This window comes from Chenopodium album, chromosome 1 (genome assembly GCF_948465745.1).
Source record: "Chenopodium album chromosome 1, dcCheAlbu1.1, whole genome shotgun sequence".
Lineage (NCBI taxonomy): Eukaryota > Viridiplantae > Streptophyta > Magnoliopsida > Caryophyllales > Amaranthaceae > Chenopodium > Chenopodium album.
The window spans coordinates 6,558,852-6,583,290 of NC_137834.1; the positions used below are offsets into that span (position 1 = coordinate 6,558,852).

Genomic DNA, 24,439 nt, shown 5'->3' on the forward strand with positions numbered 1-24,439 from the left:
TATATATTAATATTAATTTTTTCAAAAATTCCCTCCAATTTGCAACAATATTTGTGCAAAATTAACTTTCTCAGATCATGTAAATTTTGTTTTCCCTTGTACTTTTATTACTTTCTCTCTCTACTTTTTTGTATACCCAATGTCAAATTACTTTTTCGATCTAATTTAACTATTCTTTTTTGTGTTTATTAATTCTCGTGAAAAATGTCCATAAGGTCAAAAGGGGACGGAAGGAGTATAAATTTTTTTTATATAATTTTTATTACTCCCTGAATCCCTACATTTTTACTTCATTTGACTTTTCATGGTCTCCAAGACGCATCATAAAAATTATGAAAAAAATAGTATTAGGAAAATATATAATGAAACGAATCCAACAAGATCCTACATGATATTATTATCTCTTAGGCCTTGTTCTCATCATATTATTTTGAGTTCAGTTCAGCTTCTAATTTCCTTCTTTCATAAAATATTCATTTCAGCTCATTTCAATTCAATTCAGTTTAGCTCTAATAAGTCCAGTTCAGTTCAGTTCAGTTCAGCCAATGAGAATAGACTCTTATTAATTCTCGTTAAAGTTTTCAAAGTTAACATAATTCTATGGGGCAAAAATTAAGAGATGGAGTAATATTTAACTACTTGTGCATAAAAATAAGGTCAAATTAGTGTATCAACATGCATAAAAAGTTTAATTGTGTTAATTATTTTAGAATAGAGAAAATACTCCATATGTAATAGAACCACAGAGGTACTATATATGTACTCTGTAGTCTAATAGTGATTCTCATACTTATAATACTACCACCGTTACAGGTTCACTACAAGAAAAATCCCTTTTCGTAGCGATTGTATATTCGCTACAATATGCAAGTATGTTTGTGAAATAACAAAGGATGTCATATCATTTTTACAATCGCCATGGTTTTCCCATATAAAATCGATACGGAAAACATAATAATACATATCCACACTATTTTTACACATTTATATAATTTTGAGAAATCGTATCATTTACAATCGCCACTAAATCCTAAATTTCGATACGAAAAGCCTTTTCAACACTAGATATATAAATATTGTTTGACAAAGAGTACATAAAATATGTCATAGCTTATTGGTGAAACATTTAATATAAGAGTTTGAGGTTGCATGTTCGATTCTTGTAAAGATCATATGCATGTTTAATCACCACGATTGGATGTAGCGTCTAATCGTTGCATCTTATACTCGAGTCCTTATTAAGGGCCTGAACAAGCCCTAAATATGTAGAAAGAAATTACGGTACAAGTTGTAAGGATAACAATACAAGTATATGATGAAACCATCATAATCCCCATACAATATTCATAAATACGGAGTACTAAATAAAAGATGTATAACAATGAAAAAAAAACACTGTTTAAATAAATACTTGAAATTAAGTATATAAGTATAACATTGAAAAAAAAAAACACTCAGTTTGAATAAATAAAAGCATAGAAAAAAAAAAAAAGTATAGTACAAAAATAAGTAAAGAGACAAAAGAACAAATAAAAACAAGGGGCTCATGAACAACATTACATTACTCCATAACCTTACCCCTTCTACCATCACCAGCATCTATTATTATTATTATTATTATTATTATTATTATTTCTTATTTTATTTTCCCCCATTTTTATTTATTTATTTATATTTTTATTAATAATTTTCCCTTTTTTTTCAATCAGTGAATGAATCACTGCAATACTAGTTCGTTCTTCTTCTAATCACCAGAATTCACACTTCCCAACATCACAATCTCTCCTTTTGCCACTCCAATTTCATCTTAAACACTTTCTCTCTCCTCCCCAAACCAAATAACCTAAATTCCATTTTCTCTCTCCTACTCTCTTACATAATCCCCTTATTTTTCAGGTTGATGTTTTTTCCATTTATGTTTTTATGATGGACGAGATTTACGGCCTTCATCCGACGGCTGCTGATTATTCTGATAAAGCCTTGATGTCGCCGGAAAATCTTATCCTGCCGTCGGATTACCATTCCTTCGTTATGAATTCCGGCAGCGCCGCCGCTGTCCGATTCGGCTCCGATGAGCTGATCTCGGCTACTTGTATTTCCGAGTCGGCTTCTGAGATGCATCAACGAGGTGATGACACGTCTTCCTCTATTAAGGCTAAGATCGCCTCTCATCCTCACTATCCTCGCCTTCTTCAGTCCTATATTGACTGCCATAAGGTGTAATTTTATTTATCTTTTACAATCTTATTCAGTAATTTGATCAGTATTTTATGCGACAGCGCACATCACATCGTAATTCTATGGTGATGCTGTGTGTTAACACTGCGCTGTCGCATAAAATACTGAAGATTCTTGTGCGACAACAGTCCACTGCTGCTGTTGTCGCACAAGAATCACGGAAAAAAAAAATGTTAATTTGAATTTGTGATATAGGTGGGAGCGCCGCCGGAAGTAGCGAGCATACTGGAGGAACTCAAGCAAGAAAACGACATTTATAGAAGAGAAGTTGTAGGAGTAGGAGGAGGAGGGAGAAGTACTACGTGCATAGGAATGGATCCTGAGCTTGATGAATTCATGGTCCCCTACTAAAAACGCCCTTTTTTATTTTTGTTCTTTGGATTATGTTAGTTAGTTAGTAGTAGGAGTATATGGTTTTTGACTTTATTTGGAAAAAATATTATATAATTTATTCAGGAGACTTACTGTGAGATATTGGACAAGTATAAGTCAGATCTTTCAAGACCCTTCGACGAAGCCACAAACTTCTTAAACAAAATTGAGACTCAGCTCCGGAATCTCTGCAAGGGAGCCTTTGTCAAGACCGCCTCTGCTGGTATAGTTTTCTCACTCATTGTTAATAATTCGTATACTACCGCCGTTTCATATTATTTGCAACGATTTGACATAGAGGAAAATTGTCTAATCGTTGCAAATATGAGGTAACGGAGGTGGAGGTAGTATTTAATTCGATGTCAGTGTATAAAATATAGTGTTTTTTTTTCCTATTTATGATTATATAGGAGTATATTGTTTAACTAAGCTTCATTGAGCTTTGTGCACTAATGATTGTTCTTCTGTTGGTTTTCCTATAGTTTTACTCTATAAAGTAAACAAACAAAAAAAAAACCCAAAAACAAAAAACTTTATTTTTTGGTGTTATAGGACTTTCAACTAGTCTTATAAAAACCCTAGTAATGAGTAGATAGTAGATAGTGTTCATCTCTTTATTCTTGTTTGTTGTTACATACATTTTAGTCGTTCATGTGCAGATTATTAGCCTCGTGTACATGTGATCGTCTCATACGTTGCTCGTACGAGTCGTAACGAGTTTAAGTGTAGCTAAAATCATCTTGTATGGGCTGGGTTGTAATTAGATGTTCTTTTGTTAGCAGTTGAATCACTAATCCTTTCACCTTAATTACTTTATTATCTTCCTTTTGGGATGTATTTCTTTTCTTCTTTTACATTGAGTTATCTGAGTTTTGTGTCAGATATAAGAGGGAAAGGAGAAGAAAACTGAACACTGAAAAGATTGAGACTTGCACGGTTAAGAGATTCTGAATTTGACATTTCAGATGAAATATATACTGGAGTAGTAGTAGTGATGAAAACAGTTGATAGCAGAATTATTTTTTACCAGCCTTAAGAGTTCTCTTTAGCAGTACTACTAAAATCAGCTAGTTTTTGTCATTCCCTAAGTAAACTGTAGTCGTGTGGAAGCCTGTAAAAGTTCAGAAAATGTAGGCCCAATTCTTGCCAATGTTCATTATATTTCTATGATCTTTCTTTATTATTTCCTCCCGGTTTTTTCTCCAAAGTTTTTGAGGTAAAATAATTCATCTGGCAGTTTGCAAAACATTCAAAATGGAGTAAATGTCATGGGGTTCGGATCACGATGTGTATTTGTTGTGTCAATTTATGTCAATCTTATTAATGTCTCTTTTTTTGGAACTTGTATTTGACACGGGTGCGTGTTCACTACAAATCTCTCGTTTTTGCACCAAGATGTTTGTTTGGAGTGTCCGTATAACCAGTGTCCATGTTAAGGTGTCAAGGATCCGATATGAATGGATTTAAGAAACAACCAATTTTTGCATTTTACACCTTAATTGTTCATGATTTTTCTATGATCACTATAACAAACTCGAATGTTAGGGTGAGTTGATTTGTATATCATGTACTACATGTTCACATCTTATTATGTGGATACACATAGGGAAATCTTGCTAGTTGATGATTGAAGTGTGACTAGTATGATAATCTTTTGGATGTAGAAACCTTAAATGTTAATGTTGATACTTGTCAAAACCTTTTCACCTTCTTGTTTGACTCGAAATTCTTTGCACTTGCATAGTTGCATGCCATTAATTCTAAGATCATATGAGATTTGTTAGTTGCATTATTTAGCTTATTGTATCCCTTACAGAATGTGGTTGTCAAAAAACAAACTTTGAATTTCTCAGACTCCTTAGATTAATTTTGGCAAACTTATTCCTAGTTTCATTATAATATATTTGTGTTGGCTTTGATATCAACTTAAAATAGCTTTTCTTCTGCCATGAGATAGCCAGCATTTATTCCGAAAGCAAATAAGAGGATGGAGAAGGCCTTGGTGGGGGAGGGGAGAGGGGTTGTGGATCAATCATCCTTAAGGAAAAAAAAAAAGCTTCCTATCATATTAAGCCTTAGAAAAGCTTGCTATAAAGAGTCGATAATATAATACAGTAGTGTAGACATAATTGGCTATTTGAATATGTAGGTAAGTGCATATATGTTTTTATTATTTATAATTGAATCTCATTGTTGCCTTTGATAATGCCTTGCCTTGTAACTTTCAAAGAGCTTCAAGTTCCAATGGTGCATGAGAGTTCTTTATTGCAACTAATAATAGGTGGAATTGGGCATCAGGAATTGCCTGCTTTGGACTGCTTTTCTTTTTTGATTTTGTTTTTTGGGCTTATATAGGATTTTTAACTTACGGATTATCTTCTTGTCATCATAAGGAATAAAGGAAATCTGATCAGATTGTGTGATTTATTTTACGAGAAGTGGTAATTAGGTAGTTGTGTTGCCACCAATTCGCTATCTATAGGATAATAAGAAAATTATCTTAAACAAAGATTCGCATATGATCTATCTTGATAATGTGCTTGCATGGACAGTCAGCACTTTGTAAAAGATTTGTGTAATTGTGCTATGGTGTGTTGTATCTCTTCAGTGATATGCTTTCTTTGACTTGAAAAATGTCTTTTTCTTTGATCCTTTTTGAACTTTAAGATCTCTACCATGCTATGTGTTTGATTGTGTTGCTGTTTAAAATAATTAATTCTGATGATGATTAGGAAGACCAAGTACCGGTGGCATTTGTTGTTAAGCATACTTTGTAGATAATTACTTGACTTTTTAAACCCGATTCTATGATTAATGGAAGTACAAAGATGTGTTTTTATTAACATCCCTTGTCAGGGAAAAAAGCTGCAACCATTTCCATTTGTTATATTGTCGTGTTGTCCAACTTTGTGGGCTTAATTGCTTATACTTTTAAAATAATGTATACTTAAAACATTTCTCATGCTTTAATTATTCAAAGGCAGATTGAAGGTAATCTTAAATCATGTTTGGAAACTATATTTTCTTAATTGAAAGTACAAACTAACTTTTTGGCCCTCTAATCTGATCTGTTGATTTGTTCCGTGTGGTCTGTTTTATCTTAATCCTGTGCTTAAGTGAATGATTTCTTAATTGTTTTTCATCTGATTGAGATTCTCATCACCACATGCGCATACCCACTTGGATGAGTTTTGACATATACCACATGCTTACCTTGTACTTTCCATTTAAGACATATATAGTGATTATGCGATTACTTTCGTTTGGCACAGATTTGGCTGTGGGAAGGTTTAATTATAAATTAACTTGTATTATTCGCCACTGACCACATTGTTGGAGCTTTAATTCTTTTATGATATGCATATGTTCCTAATGTCTATATTTTTATCTATGACTAAGTTTGTACTACTACTATTCTTGGTAACTTCTACTTAGCCGAAATAAAAGGGTTTTATTTCTTAATCTAAAGCTGTGGTAATCGTTTCATAATTAGCTTTTGCTAAAGTGATACAAAGTTCTCCACTTGATGGATTTAGAGGCAATATGTGATGCTTCCCCTAAAAAAAATTTGCTTCTTTGTTTTCTAGCTTGCAGAACCAACCTTGGAATGTCTTGGAATTTTGATGGATCATGTAGTTGAGGAGATTATATTTTTCTTATAGCCATTAGATCACTAGCTTGCTTGAAAATTTTAGCTTTTTTTTTATTCTCCTCTGTGAATTCTTATTGCTTGCTCAAATCAGAAGTTTGAAAGCTTATTGCATGGTGTTGGGTTATCCATTAGTTAATGGCTGTTCAGGCATGGCCGATAATCATCTACTCTCTAAAGTTATTAAGAAAGTTAGTTATAAGGTGTAACCTAGTTTCATTATATTTATGTTGTATCTCAAGCTGTTGTGTTTTCTCAATTTTGGTAATATTTAGGGATTAATTTGTGCCAACGATGCTTAAGTTTAGATGATTTATGCATGCCTCCTTTTCACGGTATGTTCGTTGTGTGCATTTCTTGTGTGAGACTTGGAGAGTCTTTAATATGTTGCTATCATGGTGCATTGTATGCCTTTTATTTTTTTAATTCAAGTCAATTATTTTTTTGGGAAATTCTCTTTGGTAAACTCCAACTTTTCCATTTTCTAAGTGGTAAACATTCTTAAATTTTATTATCAATGGTAAACCTAAATTATTGATTACCATTGATAAGTGTTATTTCCTTAACTATAGTTAGTTTTTTATTTTTTTTAATTATATTGAAATTATTAAAAAAAAAAAAAAAACCCAATCCCTCCCCCAACCCACTGCCCAGCCCCTCCCCCAACCTAGCCCCCTCCCGGTGGCCGGAAAACGCCGCCGACCTCCCCTAGCGCCGCCGACCTCCCCTAGCGCCGCCGACCTCTAGCTCCTCCCTTTCCTCCACCTACGACACCTCCACTCTCCGATCCCCGTCGGAATTGGCCCCCCTCCCCTCCCCTCCCGCCACCGCGAAACCCCATGACCAACCCCCATCTCGTCGGCAAATGGTCGGCCGTCTCCCCTATCCCCCGAAAATGGCCGGCCAGCCACTCCTAACCCCAAAAACCACCCCTAATTGGCCCACTCCAACCCCAAAAATCGCCCACTCTCCCTCGAAAATAACCTCTCACCACCACAAAACCCAAACCCGTTTCCCCTACACCACGACCCTCTCCCTGTCGGAATCGGCCCTCCTCCCCTGACCCCCACCCTGATTCGACCCCTATCCCCTTCGCCTCCCCGAAAACCAGCCCCCTAAACCACTTAAAAACTCAAACCCGATTTCTGGGTTTGGTTTAAAAACCCTAAACGGGTTTGGGTTTTTGTGGTGTTTTTGGGTTGGGTTTAGTGTTTCTAGGGCGGCGAACAGAGGTTGGGGGAGGTCGGCGTTTCTAGGGGTTGGTGAGGACGGCGCACCGATGAAGGTTGGGCGGCCGGTGCGCCGGCGTGGGTGGGTGCAGGGGAGGGGGAGCTGGGAGTGGGTGGGGGGAAGGGGTGGTTGATTTTTTTTTTTTAAAACAAAAATTAGTATAATAATTAAATTATTAAAAAAATAATTAAAAACCCAACTATAGTTAAATGTTATTGTTAAAAAAATAAAAAAAACCTAACTATAGTTAAATTTTTAATTAAATAATAATTAATGGCACCACTAATAATTATAAAAAGTTTATGAGTACCAAAGATAATTTTAAAAAACTTTGTTTACCACTTAGAATTTTATAAAATTGAAGTTTACCAAAGAGAATTTCCCTATTTTTTATTTTTTTTCTATGTATACTTATTGAATAAGATAGGAAACCTCTTTGTTGATTTCTTTTTCATGAAATGGACATCAAATTTTGCCTCCTTATTGGTCTTTAGTAATCCTTCTCGCTTTGCCTACCTAAGAAATTTGCTTTATTCTTGATTGGCCAATATGCTATTTCCATTTTTTTGAATTTCATAATTCTTTAGTGCAACATTGGAAGTTTGGGAAAATTAGACTGGTAAATGGAGTGTCTTTAACATGTACTCCCTTTCGGTACGACAGGTGATTCAGAGACAATAAGGGAGTCCTCTCAAGAACAAGGCTCACTTGAAGGTATTAGCATTATGTTATGGATTGGGTTAAAGAGTAGTATGCTTTAAAATTTTAAGAAAATTTCTAATATCATGTGATTGTCATTGCAAGCTTAATTTGAAAATCCGTTTAGCAGAAACCTTAGGGAGAGTTGATAGGCACTTGAGTAACTTAACCGTAGTTGGTACTTGGTAGTAGAATGCCTACATTTCGACACATGCTACGTTTTAGTATGTTTGAGCTGTGACCTATTAGAAGGGAGCAATTCTTAAATTGTTTTGCTTGTCTAGTTGTGGTGTGAATGAGTATTAGAAAAATGCTTGATCTTTATGCGTAGGACTCTTATCCTAGGTTTCTTAGTAACTAGTATCCCAAAAGGTCATCTAATAAGAGAATTCCTGCTTAAGATTAGTGTAAAATTAGAGTGAGATGACTTATAAAGATGAGACGAGATTTATTGTACGGGAGCTGAGGTTTTAATAGGAGTATGGATCGATTTAGGCTGCCTTCTTGTACTCTCATTATCTAACAAATTCGTTGATAGATTCTTTTGGACTATTTTACAATGTACTTCCATGAACTGTTTTATTTGCTAGCAAAGTAAATCAGGAAAATTTCAGGTCTGACTTCATGGTAGTATAATTGTTTTCAAAGCATATACTTCATGTGTCATAATTAAATAAAGTTCGTTCCTTCAAATAGAAAAAAACCCAAGTTTTAATCGTTCCCTTAAAGCTCTTGTTATCCATATTGGTAGTAAATTTCTAATCTATTAATGATGGACCAAGTATGTGTTACATTGTTGCTGTACGCTTAACTGCGAAGCGATTACTCACCCGATTAGGACGGGACTGATGTTTGTACTGTTATGTTACTCATATGCTATTTTAAGTTAAGAAACGAGATACATATCGAGTTATGGAGTATGGACCTCCAAAAACGATAGTTGTCGTTGTTGTTGTCGTCGTTAGTCCTTGACAAACTATATATAGGGAAAAATAGGAGCATGAAATAATTGGTAGGGGGAAAGGATGATATAGTATAGTTTGGGTGGGGGCTTAAAAACTCACATCATCACATGGAGACTCCCGGAGTTTACGCTGAAAAATGAGAAAAAAAGCAGCTTTTAAATGCTAGAAAATAGAAACACTAATGTTATCTCTTTGTTAGGGGTTTATTGGTTGGAATGTCATTTTCTCTTTCTTTTTTCTTTTTAAAAAAAAATCTTTTCAGTGGTATGCTTAGTTTCTGTGATGAAGGGTCAATTTTAGATGTATGCATTTGCAGAGTTTTCTCTAGTTAAGACGCTACATACGTGTTTATGGAGGATTCAGGTTTCTTGGGTCCCGCTTGTTTTTGACCTGTGTTGTGTGCACTTCTTTCTCCTCTATATTACGGACTACGGAGTATCTCTGATCCTTTTTGTTCTCCCCGTTTTCGATTAGGAATGTTTAAAGAGTTCTTTCATATACACCGCCTTTCATTAATTTTTTCTTTTAAATGCATCACTTGGTAATTTGAAAAAATATTTTACTTTTGTACAGAATATTTGGTAATTTTATATAGAATTATTATTTTTCTCACTTTAAAGCCCTATTTAAAATATTTGATCATTTCTCTATTATCATCCCCACTTAAATGATTAAAATAATTACTCTCTTTCTCACTATCCCTTTCATGGTCCCATTATATATTTTTTTTCTTGTAAAAAAAGAGATCTTTTTATCAATTTTTTTTTTCCTCTTATTCAGTTATTCGTATAAAATAATTTTCTATACAGAATATAATTTCATGTTAAAAAAAAAAAACACAGAAATATAGTTTTCCAGTAATTGAATTTTCTCATGCATACGTGTTTCCGGAGAATACAGTGTGGGTGGGTCAGACTTGTTTTAAGTGTGTGCACTTGTTTTTCCATTGTATTCGTAAGAGTGTATGAGTAATGACCCTACTAGTCTTACTGTTTGTTGTATTTGCCTACTACTCTACTAGGCTTTTTTCTGTTTATCTCTTTGTCTCTCTTCATTATGTTATGTGCGCTTTGATTGTTGTTTTGAGTTCGTTCTTTCTTTCTTTGTTTGGGTACTTGACTAATTGACTAGTTGGGGTTCGACAACAATGGGGTATGATAGAAGGTTCATGTTTTGATATTAATTGAGCATGAGGTAGTTGAGGACTTTAGGTTGGTGATTGGTGAGCGAACGTGGGGGTGTGTCCCGCCTTTTATGATATAGGAAGTATATAATAAGTTCTGTGATCCATCTACCACTAATCTAGTTATGGTTCTAACAATCTAACCCTCTGTTTCATAATGTTCGACGAAATAACATTTTTGACAAACCCTTATGTTGTGACCATACCGTACCCTATCCTTAAGATCACATACAAAATAGTCAATTAGGATAACTTAAAATAATTTAAGACAAAATAAGTTCAACATTGAGTGTACAGTGCATTATGAGTATTTTGTTCTCATTTAAGTAATTGTTTTTCATGTATTCATCAAATGAAGTGTAAAAACTAACCTTATGTTAATTGTGTGCATACAACAATTGAAATTAAAAGAGTATTTTACTCCAGATAAGGATGTAGTGACTTTGTGATATTAAAATTCCTAGACTTGGTTAAGTGGTTGTTTATGATTAAGGTATTGCTCTGTGCACTAGAATTTCCAGTATCTTAATTTATTAGCTATAAACTTATTATGCTTGAACCTATTAACCTGTCTTATTGTATATGAGCTCATCAACCTTTATCTTACCTTATCAATATATCAATATTAAAACTCAAAGACAAGGATTGTAATTCTGCCATGTGTCGCCAATCTCGCCACGTGTCATTATGGTTTGACAAATCAAGTGGCACACCAATGACACATCTTATGATTCTTCGTAATAAAATTGCATTTAAATGAGCTATTCATGTTTATAAATTCTAAACTTTTAATTGTCAACTTATATGTGTATATTTTTAACAACAATATGATTACAAAATTAAATTAATTTCTTTCAATTACTCAATCACAATTTATATAGGTTATATGTATTTAAAAAATATAGGTTATACGAAGTATGTATTTAAAAAATGTAACTAAAAAATGCATAGTAATTTTAAAGCTTTTTTCTTTTAGCCACAAGATAGTACTTTGTTCTTAAAAAACTACGTACATGTTTACTTTAATTGAAGAAATTTTATGACAAATGAAAAATAATATAATACTAATCATAAAATTAAGGTTGCTACACATTTAATAATGAATTTAAATGTATACTAATATTAGCAAAAATAAACAAGTAATATATATATATATATATATATATATATATATATATAATTGCCAATATATTAAAGTTTATTTTATTATAATTTTTTATTTACAAACAATGACCCGGGGCATCGTACGGGCCAAAAACTAGTTTATTTTATTAAAAGTAGTTAGACCCTTATATAAAATTTTATTAACTCAAATCTTTTTTAAACTTGTTAATCTAGTCTTATTTGAAGATATTAGTCCTTTATACTTCATTTTTTTCTTGTTAGATTTGACTCAGTTTATACTATTTTAATTCTCCGTATCAATTTTTTTTATGTAGTATAATTTTTACATATTGCGAATTACGGAGTAGAAAAGTGTAGCAACTTTATTAAAAAATAAAGAATATGAACTTATTAGTTGTTATTTTTTTTTTTTTTTTGGAAATTGTTCGGTATACTGTTGAGGTTTTAAAAAATGCACCGTGTACCCCTAACAACTTTCAAATGCACCATATACCCCTAAGGTTTGTAAAAACTTGCACCAAATGCCCATCGTCTAAAAATGCACATATAATTGATTCAACAAACTAGTAATTTATGTTTGTGCTGAAAACATAAACTACATTAAAACTAGCCTAAAAGTATAAATTACATTAAAATTTGAACTCAATCGATCATTCTAAATCCTAAACTTTTGGGTGTTAAAATTAAATTTATAATTAAGTTTACTTGATAATTAAATGGTTTAGCATAATAGTAGCATTACACTATCATAATTTAATAGAATTTGGTGTTTAGAGGGTCTCAATTTAACAAAATTAACATTTATTATGAGTGTAGGGGCTACTGAGCTAAATTGAACTTATTGGAGCTGAACTAAACAAAATTGAATTGAATTTTTTATGAGAGAAGGAAATTAAGAACTAAATTTAACTTATTGGAGCTGAACTGAATATAAGCCGAAGAGAACAAACCCTTGTGCAAATTTAATTATATTAACCTTACGGTACACGTGTATTTTTTAAAACCTCATGGGGGGAATAATTTTTTTTTTTTTAATGAACGTATTAGCTCTCGTCTTATTTTATGCTTTATAAACTTATTAAACTTAGATGAATGTTTAGTTGGCATAAGAAAGTATGGAAAATGAAATATCATAGGAATTGTAACTAGGGAGAGTTGTTTGGTTGAAAAAAAATGGTGCAGTGAGGGAATTAAAAAATTCTGGGAATTTTCACTTTCCACAACTGTAGGAATTTATTTACATAGTTTCCCCTAGGTTAATAGAAATTTCTCTTTCCACATTACAAATCTAACAAAATCCCATGAATTTAAAGCTCGTTCCCATAAATTTCAATTTAACATGAATTGCTACGGCTATGTCTATAAACCAAATATTATATTAGTTTAAATAAGATAGGAGAATAGAATTTGAGGCTAAACTCAATAGTAGGAAGTTCTTGATGTTGGTCCAATTAGGTTTTAGGTCTACTTGTATTGTTGCTTTGGGCTTAATTATAATTACAGTACATCGGGCATGTCGAAACAAAAATGTGGTCAATGTTGATCCAATATTGATTGTTTGTGATCTTATGGGTCTAACACTCACAAAGTTGAAAGATAACATGTTCAATTGGTCCATGATATTGCTGCTAAATAATCATAAACACGAATAAATAAGTTTGAATAACTTCAGACACATAAAAGATGTTCCCTTCGTCTCTCAAAGATTGTCTATAAAACTCCTTTAGTTTCAATTCGACAAATTTTAGTGAGTCGGAAAGAGCATGGTGAATGGAGTATCCCTAGGGCATGATTGAAGGAAGAAGCAGATGACAATGACAAGAGTGTATTAAGCTTAAAACAAGTAGATTATCTTTTTCCTCGTATCTTATGTTAGTTGGACGGACTATAGCACTGTTTATATTCTTTACCTTCTCTAAATATTCATGGGCCTGTGGGGCCCATTAAGGTGTAGGGGTGGGTCCCATAATCTGACAAAATATCAGCGTGCCTTACGGGGATTTGACTGCCCTTTCTTTTTTGTCCATTTTTTTTGTTTTCATTTTTATTTTTGAAAAATGCAAGTTTTGATTTGTGCAGCTTCTGAGTGTGCCGTCTTGTCCATTCTGATTTGGGAAAGGACTGGTCTATGACCTTTTTTACCATCTTCTGTCCACTACCTTTCTCTATCTCTTTCTAACCTTCATAAATAATCCTTTTTATTATAATATTTTTCTTTATTTTCCAATTTTTGGCATGTAGGAGAAGCTTTTTCTTTGTTCCCTTTGGTAATCCTTTCGTTTTTTAATACAGTATTTTCTCTGTTTCTATTTAGTTAACACATTTAATTTAGGCACACGTACTAATGAGAGAAGAGAGAATGAGGGAAAATGATATAACAGGTGGGGTTCAATAGTAAATATAAGAGAAAAAGCTTACCCAAAAGGAAAAGTGTCAATTAAAAATAAACTTTCTAAAAAGTGTCAGTTAAAAAAAAATGGTAGGTTAGTATCTGCCTTATAGCTCTTTTTTTTTTTTTACAAGGGGTTGGTGACTTGGTGTTGGATAGATAGTTTTATTCTTTAGTATATGAGGTAGGAAATAAAGTGGAGAATGATATTGAATCTTTAAGGACAATGTTAAATATGAAATAAAGCGATTGGATAAATTATTAGAAAGAATATTGGGGCAATATTTTTGGGATGGAAGGATTATTATGTAGCTACTTTCATTAAGGGTCTGTTCTCTTCATATTATTTTCAATTCAGTTCTTAATTTCATTCTTTCATAAAATATTCAATTCGATTCAATTTAGCTCCAATAAGGACTTGTTCTTTTCATATTATTTTCAGTTCAGTTCATTTCTTAATTTCCTTCTCTCATAAAGTATTCAATTCCGTTCAATTCAGTCAATTAGAACAAGCTCTAAGTTCAGTTCAATTCAGTCAATCAGAACATACCATAAGTCTAGTTTTCTCAAACTCTTGCTTCATATCCTACCTAATGTGGATCCTCCCACCCACTAACAATATTCTAGTTTCTATTGTTAATTTCCCTTCACTCTATATACCTCGATATGTTTTTTTTACCAAGCATGCAAAATGAATGACAAAAAAGTTATACCTCTTCCAAATCTAAATACTTGGAACACTTTGATTTTTACATTATTCATATACTTTACAACTTTGATTATATATGGTGATTAATAAGCTACGAAAAACAGTCAGAAGATTTTGTAAGATTTATGCTATAATATTTGATACTTATTGAAAATTAAAGATATCAATGATTATAATAGTGCATTCAATCTATCAATTAAAGCCTTAATCCCATTAGTGGGCTTATGGGCTACATGAATCAAAACTAATTATTCCGTATATTCATCCACAAAAATCTTTCTCCTCCATCTTTTATGATTCAATGCCTCATTTCATGTAAATCCATATACTTCTATATCCTTCTTTACTCTTTCCAATCAAGTCATATCCTTCCTAACTCCTTTAAACCAAGTCATATCCTTCATATCCTTCCCAATGATTATAATAGTGCATTAACAAAAAAAAGTGAAAGTTAAGCAAGTACTCCGTATGTTGAAATGGAAGAAGTATAGTATTAGCTTTAAATGGACTTAATTAGTAAAGCGTTGGATCAAATGATGTGAAATAACGGTGTGAAGGTTATGGAAACTTTTTTTCCCTGTATTTTGTAAGTAGATGCTTGACTTTGAAAAAAAGAATTCATTTGTTAATAAGATTATTAGTGGTAATGCATTGTATTTCAATCAAATAAACTTTTTTCCAAGGCCAAAATCCTCTAGTGTGTCAAAATAATTGGAACTCTGGAAGTTTCATGGAGTAGATCTTTGTAGGGTATACAATTTATAAAAACATGGTGATTTTGCCATTAAGTTCAATTGTAATTATTTGGTGTCAGAAGTGGAATAAAGGTTCCCTTTGAAGGAGGATAGAATCAAAGCTGACAGTCCTCGACCCCTCTTTCATTGTCTCCCTTATGTTACAAAATTGTTGTGCATTACTCCATATATGTCTGTGCAGTATGATGCAGCTGAATTCATTGTGAAGTTCCTCTATTGTACTCAATGTTTACCAAGATCGAACAAGTAAAAGATGTGTAGGCTCTTATAGATTGCAATCTGTTAATCGCAGATGTGCTATGACTCCATTAGCCCTCGTAATAACATCAGATTGCAGGCAAGCCGTCTTACAAGATACTTGACGTTTTTGTTGCTATTATTAGCAGTTTGTTAATATAAGGAACAAATATGTATTACTTGGTATGTTATTATTCTTGTGTCTGACTTATTGCTAAAAAGTTTGAAAATTGATTGTTTTGTTGCGACATTGAAATAATGCCTGTAAGTCGATTAGGTTGATTTTAGAAGTCTTGCCTAGATAATAATAACACCGTGGTGCAATTCATTATAGATAACACCTTCAATTACAGTTTGATGGCTCAACACCATCCATGATTTTTTTTTCTCGTGAACTGATTTATTTCTATGTTACCAGAGGAAGGTCCTGTGTCATCAGATGAGGATTATAGTGCAGGAGAGGTAGATGTACAGGATCTGCAGCCGAAGGATGAAGAGCGGGATCTCAAGGATCAGCTTCTACGTAAATTTGGGAGTCATATAAGCAGTCTCAAACTTGAATTTTCCAAGAAAAAGAAGAAAGGGAAGCTACCAAGGGAAGCAAGGCAGATGCTTTTTGAGTGGTGGAATGCTCACTATAAATGGCCATATCCTACTGTGAGTACCATACAGCCCGTTTTCTCCTAACCTCTAATTTGTTTCGCGTGTATAATCCTTAATGTTAATAGTAAACCTAGTGGCTAACGACCTAATGTTACAAGATGTAAGTTTTAGTAGCTTTTGTTTTGTTCTTCTAGTTCTTCATTGTGGTACATTGCAAAATGCCTTGGTGGGATTTATGATGGATGTTATTGTCATTGTTGTGGTTTGTTAAGAAGATAACTTCGAGATAAATGACAATCTAACCCCGGTATTACTAGTAACTGATTGTCTCATTTGTTGCGATACCACTAGATCAAGGCTTCACTAGGAGGAAGTGTAAGTGCATCTTGAAGACCGGAATTTAACCCCTTAATATTCACTTAAACCCTCCTTTTTTCCGTAATCATGTTAAACTACTTATAAAAACATACCCTTTAAAGACTTGAGTGACATTGAGAGTAGATTTCTCCCAACATACAACCTATAATTGCTACCTTCAAAAGAACTGAATCTTAACTTCAGGTTCTGCCTATTTGTTTATTTGTCTGATTTTATATGATGCATGTATGTTCGAATCATTTCTCATCTTTTGGTTTTTGCTACGCAGGAAGCTGATAAAATTGCACTAGCTGAAATGACCGGTCTTGATCAAAGGCAAATCAACAATTGGTTCATAAACCAACGAAAGCGTCATTGGAAACCATCTGAGAACATGCAATACGCGCTCATGGAAAATTACTCCGGACAATACTTCACAGATGACTAAGGATGTATGATGGCAACAAACAAGTCCATCTACAGACCAAACACTTCACACGAAAATCATAATTATTCTGGCTGCTTATGTATATGTGATTATGTGCTAATGGCAATTTACCGATATGAGAAACACTCTTTAGGTTCATTTTGGACGATGGAGGAAGCATATACACCCCCTCCGCCATTTGCATTCTCATTGCAATGTAAACCAAACGATGTACTACTAATGTATCCTCATAAAATGAAATGGCTAATTTCATTAGAATCCTTATTCATGGTCAGATTACTCACATAAATTGCTTTTATCTGCTCATTAATAATAAGAAACTGCTAAATACAACACTTTGGATGGGTAGACGCGTGATTTTGTCATATATTTTTAAATTGATACGGAGTACTATTTTAGAAAATCTGTTAAATGCTTGTATGCAAGTGGGGAAGATATCTTGCTCTCAAAAAAAAAAAAAGGTGGGGAAGATATCTGAATGTACTACGGAGTATTTTTAGACTGAGTGACTGAGCCACTGGGTCAAGAGGATTTTAGAAGTGGTCATCAACTCAAGTGGGGAAGATATCTGAATGACTGAGCCACTGGCCCAAGAATATCTGCTCAAGTTTATCTAAAAGCCCAAAATTTGTAACAAAAGCCCAACTTTCCTGAAGGTCTAATTTGTTCTCAATTTCCAAAGAGTAGAATCTCAATTTTTTTTTTTTTTTTTATTTTTTAATGCAATGATTTAATTTTAGGGTAATGATATATGTAGTCCTTTCTTAAAACTATATAAAAACATTAAATATACTTTCTAAAATGGAATGGGAATTCATGATAAAATCACGCGTAAATCGGTGTTATTAATGTTAATTTATCTTCAATATTTCCTCTTTTAGTTTCTTATACATGGAGCATTAAAATACTTCCCTTTTTTATTATTAAGTTGAGAATTTATCGACAATTCACGAGTAAATCAGTGTAATAAATTTGTTTATTATTTTTTCTTTCCATTTTTAGTCTTTTTCCTTAATTTATATTGTAATGATTTAATTAGAAATACAACCGACTCTTTTTTTTTTTTTTGTTTTGTTTTTTATTTTGAGTGAATACAACTGAATCCACTTGATTATGTTTTATCATAACTATAAATCACAAAAATTAATCGCAGTAAGATTTGTGAATAGTATCAAAAGTCAAAAATCAATATATTAAATGTATCAACTTTAAAATGGTCCAGTCTACTCAGGTAAAGAAGATAACAGAAGGATTGTATCTAAGTTATCAGTTATTTAAAAGCCCAACATGTGTAGCTTAAGCAGTAAAGCCCCATTTACCTAAAGGTCTGAGGAATCACTGACCCAGAAAGTAGAATCTCACTCAATCTATCAATATAACCACAAATTCTTAGCTACACACTAGTGTAGCTAAGCTATCTGCAGCATGTTTAAATATGAACATATAGTACATAAAAAATGAACATAAGTATTTTTCTCTTCCTTATATTTTAAGGGGCCATTTGGTTCACACGGGGGAATCGGAATGGAATGAATAAAGGGAAAGACAAGGAATGAGATGAAAATCTCCCAATTTTGGGATGTTGTTTGTTTTGAATGACAAAGGAATGGAATGAATAGTCCAACCACCACACCACCACCACATTGCTTCACTTCCACCATTTCCAGCCGCCACCACCCAGCCACTCCACCACTCGTCGCGCCTCTCCCACCCCTCGCCGCCGCTAGTCGCGCCTGTCTCGACCACCCCTCCCCCGAAAAAACCACCCCTAGCCCCATAAAACCCTAGCCTCGATCTCCCTCGACCCCAAAAATTGTCACCTGGCCCTCCCACCACCCTCGAAACTCTTAGCGGCTAGGGTTTCGAGGGTGGTGGGAGGGCTGGGCGACGATTTTACAGGGATAGGGAGGGGTTTCTAGGGTTTTGCGGGGGCTGTAAGATGTTTTTGCAGGGGAAGGGAGGGCGGCGAGGCTCGGGGGAGGATCGACGGTGGTCGGGGGAGGGGCGGCGGTGGTCTGGGTTGTTGGTAGGTGTGAAGGTGGTGATGTGGTGGTGTGAAGGTGGGTAGGGAATGGGAATGGAAATACCTGGGGGGTGGGGAATGAAGTTAGAGGGATTTGGGGGAATGAAGAGGGTAAAGGGAATGGAAAAATGGGCTAACAAACAAAAATAAAGGGAATGGGGGCAGTTGATTCCCATTCCCTTTAGTGATTAACCCCAACCAAACGCCCATAACTCTATCTCTCTTCTTCTTGCTTAGCTCTATTAATTTCCTCTCTCTTCTGGTTTTATTCTCAATCCAAAATTTCTCTGTCCTCTTTTTTCCCTTTCCTTTAAAGTTTACTTTATTACTTCCCTTCAATCTTTAAACTTCTTTGTCCTACTCTGGATATTCTCCATTTCGTCACCACCGTAGCATTCTCCATCGTCATCATCTTCGTCGCGATAATGAATCTTGAGATGATTTAATTTAATATTTTTTTTTTTTGTGTAATATGCATGTGAATCTTGTAACATTGTTGATTTCAATCAATTTTGCATTTGTGATAAAAAATTTATCATGTTATTGATCAATAAATATTGTCTCTATGATGAATCAAGATTAGATTTAAGGTGGATATTCAAATTTTTAAAGCTAAAATAATTACAAATTGAACTTGTGTATAAATTCTGTAAAAAAAAAAGAACACCGAGTACTTTAAAATTGAACAAGTTTGTACAAAATGAACATTTAGTACATAAAAATGAACATATTTTAACGATTTATTTTAGCTTTATTTTTCGTAAATTTATTATATACAACGAATTTGAACCTATATAAATATATGAAATCATGTTCATTTTAATATATTAAATGTTCATAATATTATTTGATGTGTTTATTTTTTTTTTTTTACGTTTTTTTATGCTAAATTATCATTTATTTAATGTGCTCGTTTATTTTTACGAAATGTTCATTTTATTTGGTATGATCTAGCTATTTTATGATTGTATGATAAATGTTCATTTCTAATATTCTAAATGTTCATTTTTTTTTGCTAAATGTTCATTTTTTTTTGCTAAATCTTGGAATTGTCGGGGGTTGGGCAACCTCTGGAAGGTCAATGCGCTCCGACGCATTGTCATCACTGAAGACCCGGGTTTGATCTTCTTACAAGAAACTAAGATGAGTGTGTATAAGATGGAGAAAATAAAAAATAAGCTGAGATGTAAGGGAATGGTGGCAGTGGGCTGTGAGGGGAATGGAAGAAAAAGAAAAGGAGGGATTGCATTGCTATGGAGAGAGGATTGGGATGTTGAAATAAACAACTACTTTCAAAATCACACTGATGCTAAAATCAAGTATGAGGGGGCTGCAACTTGGCGTTTCACTGGGATATATGGCTACCCTGAAACTGAAAATAAGCACAAAACAGGTGACCTTCTGATCAGTCTCAAATCTGGAGATAGCACACCTTGGCTCGTTGGTGGAGACTTCAACCTGATGTTATGGTCGAATAAGAAGAAAGGGGGTGATGACTTCGATTTTGCTGAAGCCTCTATTTTGCGCGACACTATGGATAGTTGCAGCTTAGGTGATCTGGGTTATGTGGGTTTCCCTTTCACATGGTCAAATAATAGAGAAGAGGAGGGGAATGTCAAAGAGAGACTTGATCGTTATATTGCAAATGATGAATGCAGAGAGCTTTTTCCTGGAAGCTTTGTTATTCACCTCGAGAAGAGGAAATCAGACCACCTCCCGATTCTTCTCTGTATTAAATTCCGCATTCAAGCTCCAAAAAAGAAGAAGAGGGTTAAAATTTTCAGATTCGAGGAGATGTGGCTTAGAGAGGAATCATGTGGTGACATTATTCAACATGCATGGGAAGGAGGGGGTGATGTCATGCAAAATATCAAGCGTACAGCAGCAAATCTTGGCGGATGGATCAAGGCATACTTTGGCAACTTTGCCAAGGAAATGGGGGATTTCAAAGCTCGTATGGCTCAACTGATGGAGGGTGATCCTTCGCCCGAAAATATTGCCCAAATACGGGCTATTGATGAAAGAATGGACAAGCTTGAAGAAAGGGAGGAAGTATATTGGAAGCAACGAAGTAGGCAAGAATGGCTCAAGAATGGGGATAAAAATTCCAAATTTTTCCACAACAAAGCTCAGCAAAGGCGTAAAAGAAATTCCATTGTTAAAATTCGAGACGAGGCAGGGAATGAGTATGAAGATGAGGACCATATTTTGGAGGTTTTTGTGAAGCATTTTGAGGACCTCTTTGGCTCTTCCCATCAAGTGGAAATGGATAATGTGCTTGATAAAGTTACTCCAAATGTTCCCGAAGCAATGATAACAATGCTAAATGCGCCTTTCAAAGGTGAAGAAATTCGAATTGCCCTAAAGAAGATGCACCCCACGAAGGCTCCAGGACCGGATGGTATGTGCGCTCTTTTTTTATTAGAAGTTTTGGAGTATTGTGGGTAGTGATGTGATTGATCGTGTGCTTGATATTTTAAATAATGGGGGTGATATTGACTCTATTAATCAGACTTACATTGTTTTAATCCCCAAAAAAAAAAGAATGTGAGTCTCCTGTTGATTATAGACCAATTAGCTTATGCAATGTCCTATACAAAATTGTGGCAAAAGTCCTTGCTAACAGATTGAAGCTTGTTCTCCGGACATTATACATGAATCACAAAGTGGCTTCGTCCCTGGCAGATTGATCACTGATAATATTCTGGTTGCTTATGAATGTTTTCACTACTTGAGAAAGAAGAAAAAAGGGAAGATAGGTCACCTTGGTCTAAAGTTGGATATGAGAAAAGCCTATGATAGGGTCGAATGGTGTTTTCTGGAGAGTATGATGTTGAAACTCGGCTTCCCCATATGCTTTGTAAATATCGTAATGAAGTGTGTGCAAAGTGCTTCCTTTAAAACCTTAGTCAACGGGCAACCTTCTAGGGAATTTTTCCCTTCTCGTGGGCTTAGGCAAGGTGATCCCCTCTCACCTTTTTTGTTCATTATTTGTGCCGAAGGCCTTTCCCCCCTTATTAGAGATGCCGAGAAAAGGAAGATCATCCATGGTGTTAAAATTGGGAAAAAAGTGGATCCCATCTCCCACTTATTTTTTGCCGATGATAGCCTTCTGTTTGTTAGGGCTAATGAAGACAAAGTTGAGAATGTGCTCGACATTCTTGCCACCTACGAGACCGCTTCGGGCCAAAAATTGAATATGGAGAAATCCAAAGTGTCCTTTAGCCGAAACATTGAGCCAAATAATTTTTTTTTGCTTCAATCGAAGTTAACCTTTAAGGCCGTAGAAGGACATGACAAATACCTTGGGCTCCCGACTTACCTTGGTAGTTCAAAAAAAGGGATTTTCTCTATCATTTAAGATAGGGTTTGGAAGAAGTTAAAAGGTTGGAAGGAGGGTTTTCTCTCCCAAGCTGGACGTGAGATCCTTATTAAGTCCATTGCTCATGCAATTCCGACTTATGTTATGCAGTGCTTTAACATCCCATCTAGTATTCTCAATGAGATTGAAAGAATGTGCCGCAACTTCTTTTGGGGGCAAAAAAAAGAGGAGCGCAAGACTACTTGGGTTGCGTGGGAAAGGATGCTCTTCTCCAAGAAAGATGGGGGTATGGGGATACGTGATCTGCATATCTTTAACAAGGCAATGCTGGCTAAACAAGTGTGGCGCTTGTTGAACAATTCATAGTCCTTAATGACTAAGACTCTCAAGCAAAAATACTTCCCAAGCTCTGATCTGATGAATGCTAAAGTGTCTTGTAATGCCAGCTATACGTGGAGGTCTTTAATGTCCTCGAGGGATCTGGTTTCTAGGGGTGCAAGGAAACTGATTGGCTCGGGTTCAACTGTAAATGTCTGGAAAGACCCCTGGATTCCAACTTTGCCGAATTTTCGTGTGCTGCATAGAGGGCAAGTTGCTGAAAATGCCCCTTCCCGTGTTGCTGATCTGATCAGAGAGGGGGATTGGAACACCACTCTTCTCAAAGCCCATTTTTCGGAGTGGGAAGTCAGGGAAATTCTCAAAATTCCAATTGCTCTCTATGGGGAGGATGACAGATGGACATGGCACCATACAAAATATGGAGAATTCTCGGTACGAAGTGCTTATTTCACTGACTTACAAGCAAAGTGGAACACAATTGTATCGACTTCTGCCCCTTCTAACTCCTATCCCTGGAACAATATTTGGAATGCTCAAGTTCCCACAAAAATTAGGCACTTTGGGTGGAGAGTGCTGCAAAATGCTATTCCGGTTCACCATAATCTGAAGAAAAGGAAGATCTGAGAGTGTGACATTTTCCCGGTGTGTGGGGATGCCCCTGAGACTATTGTTCACTCTCTGTTCCTTTGTGATGCTGCAAGAGCTTGCTGGTACCTGTCACCCTTAAGAATTCAGTTCGAGACTGACAATATTCAAACTTTGTTTTCTTGGTGCTATAATATGGGTGGGTTTGTAAAGAACAAGCAGTGGTGGAACTTATTCTGGTGTATTCTCTGGGGTGTTTGGATAAAAAGGAACGCTTGGTGCTTCGAGAGTAAAGAAATTCAGATTGAAAATGTGATTAGAAGAGCTGTTAACATAGTTGGTGAATATGAGAAGGCAAACGCTTCCCTGGCTTCAGAACTGAACTGCAGAACTGAAACTCCTCATCGATGGACTGCCCCTAACATTGGTTTTTACAAGCTCAACACCGATGCTGCAATTTTCAAGAATGATGCAATTGGCCTTGGTGGTATTGTGCGTGATTGTGGTGGAGATGTCATGCTCTCAATCTGCCACAAACTCGAGGGCTGCTATGATGTAGATATCGCTGAAGCCCTGTCTGCAAGTTGCCTTGGGGTGACAATTGATGATGGTCTCAATAGACTCACCCTTGAATCTGATAATTTAAAGCTGATTCACCACCTTAACAGCAAGAAAAGAGACAATTCTTACTTTGGCCTTATAGTGAATGACATCTTGTGTCGTGATGAGAAGTGTGATCACATCGCATTCTCTTATATTGGAAGGAAAGGGAAACTCGGTGCTCATATGTTAGCTCAATTCAGTAAAAAGTAAGTTGATATGCTGTATGGCTTGAATAAGCTCCTTCTGATGTAATTGTTGCTCTTGCAGCAGATTCTGCTTCAACTTAATAATATCTATTGCTTTTCCCGTAAAAAAAAAGTTCATTTTTTTTACATGTTCATTTTTTATTATTAGATTTTCATTTTTTTCATGTTCATTTTTTTAAACTAAATGTTCATTTTATAGAGCGTGGAGTTGATTTGGACGGGTCGCGAATATATTATCTGGGTTATTTGATTTGGGCCGCGCGTTTGGGCCTTTCCTTGTTGCAGCTATAATAGCTACATTAGTATGTAGCCAAGATCCATTGTCAATACAACAATACGTTATTTGTTAATATACGAATAATTCATATATAATTTGTTAATAATTATATGTTGCTTATGCTT

At 34.8% G+C, this 24,439-nt stretch overlaps 3 protein-coding genes across 4 annotated transcripts; all 3 read left to right on the forward strand.

The window, feature by feature from the left end:
• The first annotated feature begins 1,711 nt into the window (after nucleotides 1-1,711).
• Nucleotides 1,712-17,220, forward strand: LOC145640752 (homeobox protein knotted-1-like 6). 2 transcript variants are annotated; one of them, XM_081692017.1, is made up of 6 exons: nucleotides 1,712-2,217; nucleotides 2,434-2,577; nucleotides 2,695-2,833; nucleotides 8,153-8,203; nucleotides 15,970-16,208; nucleotides 16,801-17,220. In XM_081692017.1, exons 1-6 carry the CDS (start codon nucleotides 1,924-1,926, stop codon nucleotides 16,957-16,959), a joined length of 1,026 nt encoding a protein of 341 aa, XP_081548143.1. In that variant the 5' UTR covers nucleotides 1,712-1,923; the 3' UTR covers nucleotides 16,960-17,220. The 2 variants fall into 2 exon arrangements, with proteins under 2 accessions (XP_081548143.1, XP_081548210.1); XM_081692084.1 differs by lacking the exon at nucleotides 8,153-8,203.
• A 2,956-nt stretch (nucleotides 17,221-20,176) lies between these two features.
• Nucleotides 20,177-22,670, forward strand: LOC145627541 (uncharacterized). Its single transcript, XM_081679920.1, has 2 exons — nucleotides 20,177-21,383; nucleotides 22,345-22,670. The coding sequence occupies exons 1-2, from the start codon at nucleotides 20,177-20,179 to the stop codon at nucleotides 22,668-22,670; spliced, it is 1,533 nt and encodes a 510-aa protein (XP_081536046.1).
• Nucleotides 22,671-23,423: 753 nt separating this feature from the next.
• On the forward strand, nucleotides 23,424-24,041 carry LOC145627556 (uncharacterized). The gene has a single exon (XM_081679931.1). It carries the CDS (start codon nucleotides 23,424-23,426, stop codon nucleotides 24,039-24,041), a length of 618 nt encoding a protein of 205 aa, XP_081536057.1.
• Nucleotides 24,042-24,439: the final 398 nt, after the last annotated feature.

Coding starts and splice junctions, on each gene's coding strand:
- LOC145627556 (XM_081679931.1), top strand. CDS start 23,424: ATGGGTGGGTTTGTAAAGAACAAGCAGTGGTGGAACTTATTCTGGTGT.
- LOC145640752 (XM_081692017.1), top strand. CDS start 1,924: ATGATGGACGAGATTTACGGCCTTCATCCGACGGCTGCTGATTATTCT. Junction 2,834..8,152: donor TGTCAAGACCGCCTCTGCTG/GTATAGTTTTCT, acceptor TCGGTACGACAG/GTGATTCAGAGACAATAAGG. Junction 16,209..16,800: donor ATAAATGGCCATATCCTACT/GTGAGTACCATA, acceptor TTTGCTACGCAG/GAAGCTGATAAAATTGCACT.
- LOC145627541 (XM_081679920.1), top strand. CDS start 20,177: ATGGTGGCAGTGGGCTGTGAGGGGAATGGAAGAAAAAGAAAAGGAGGG. Junction 21,384..22,344: donor GAAGGCTCCAGGACCGGATG/GTATGTGCGCTC, acceptor CTATCATTTAAG/ATAGGGTTTGGAAGAAGTTA.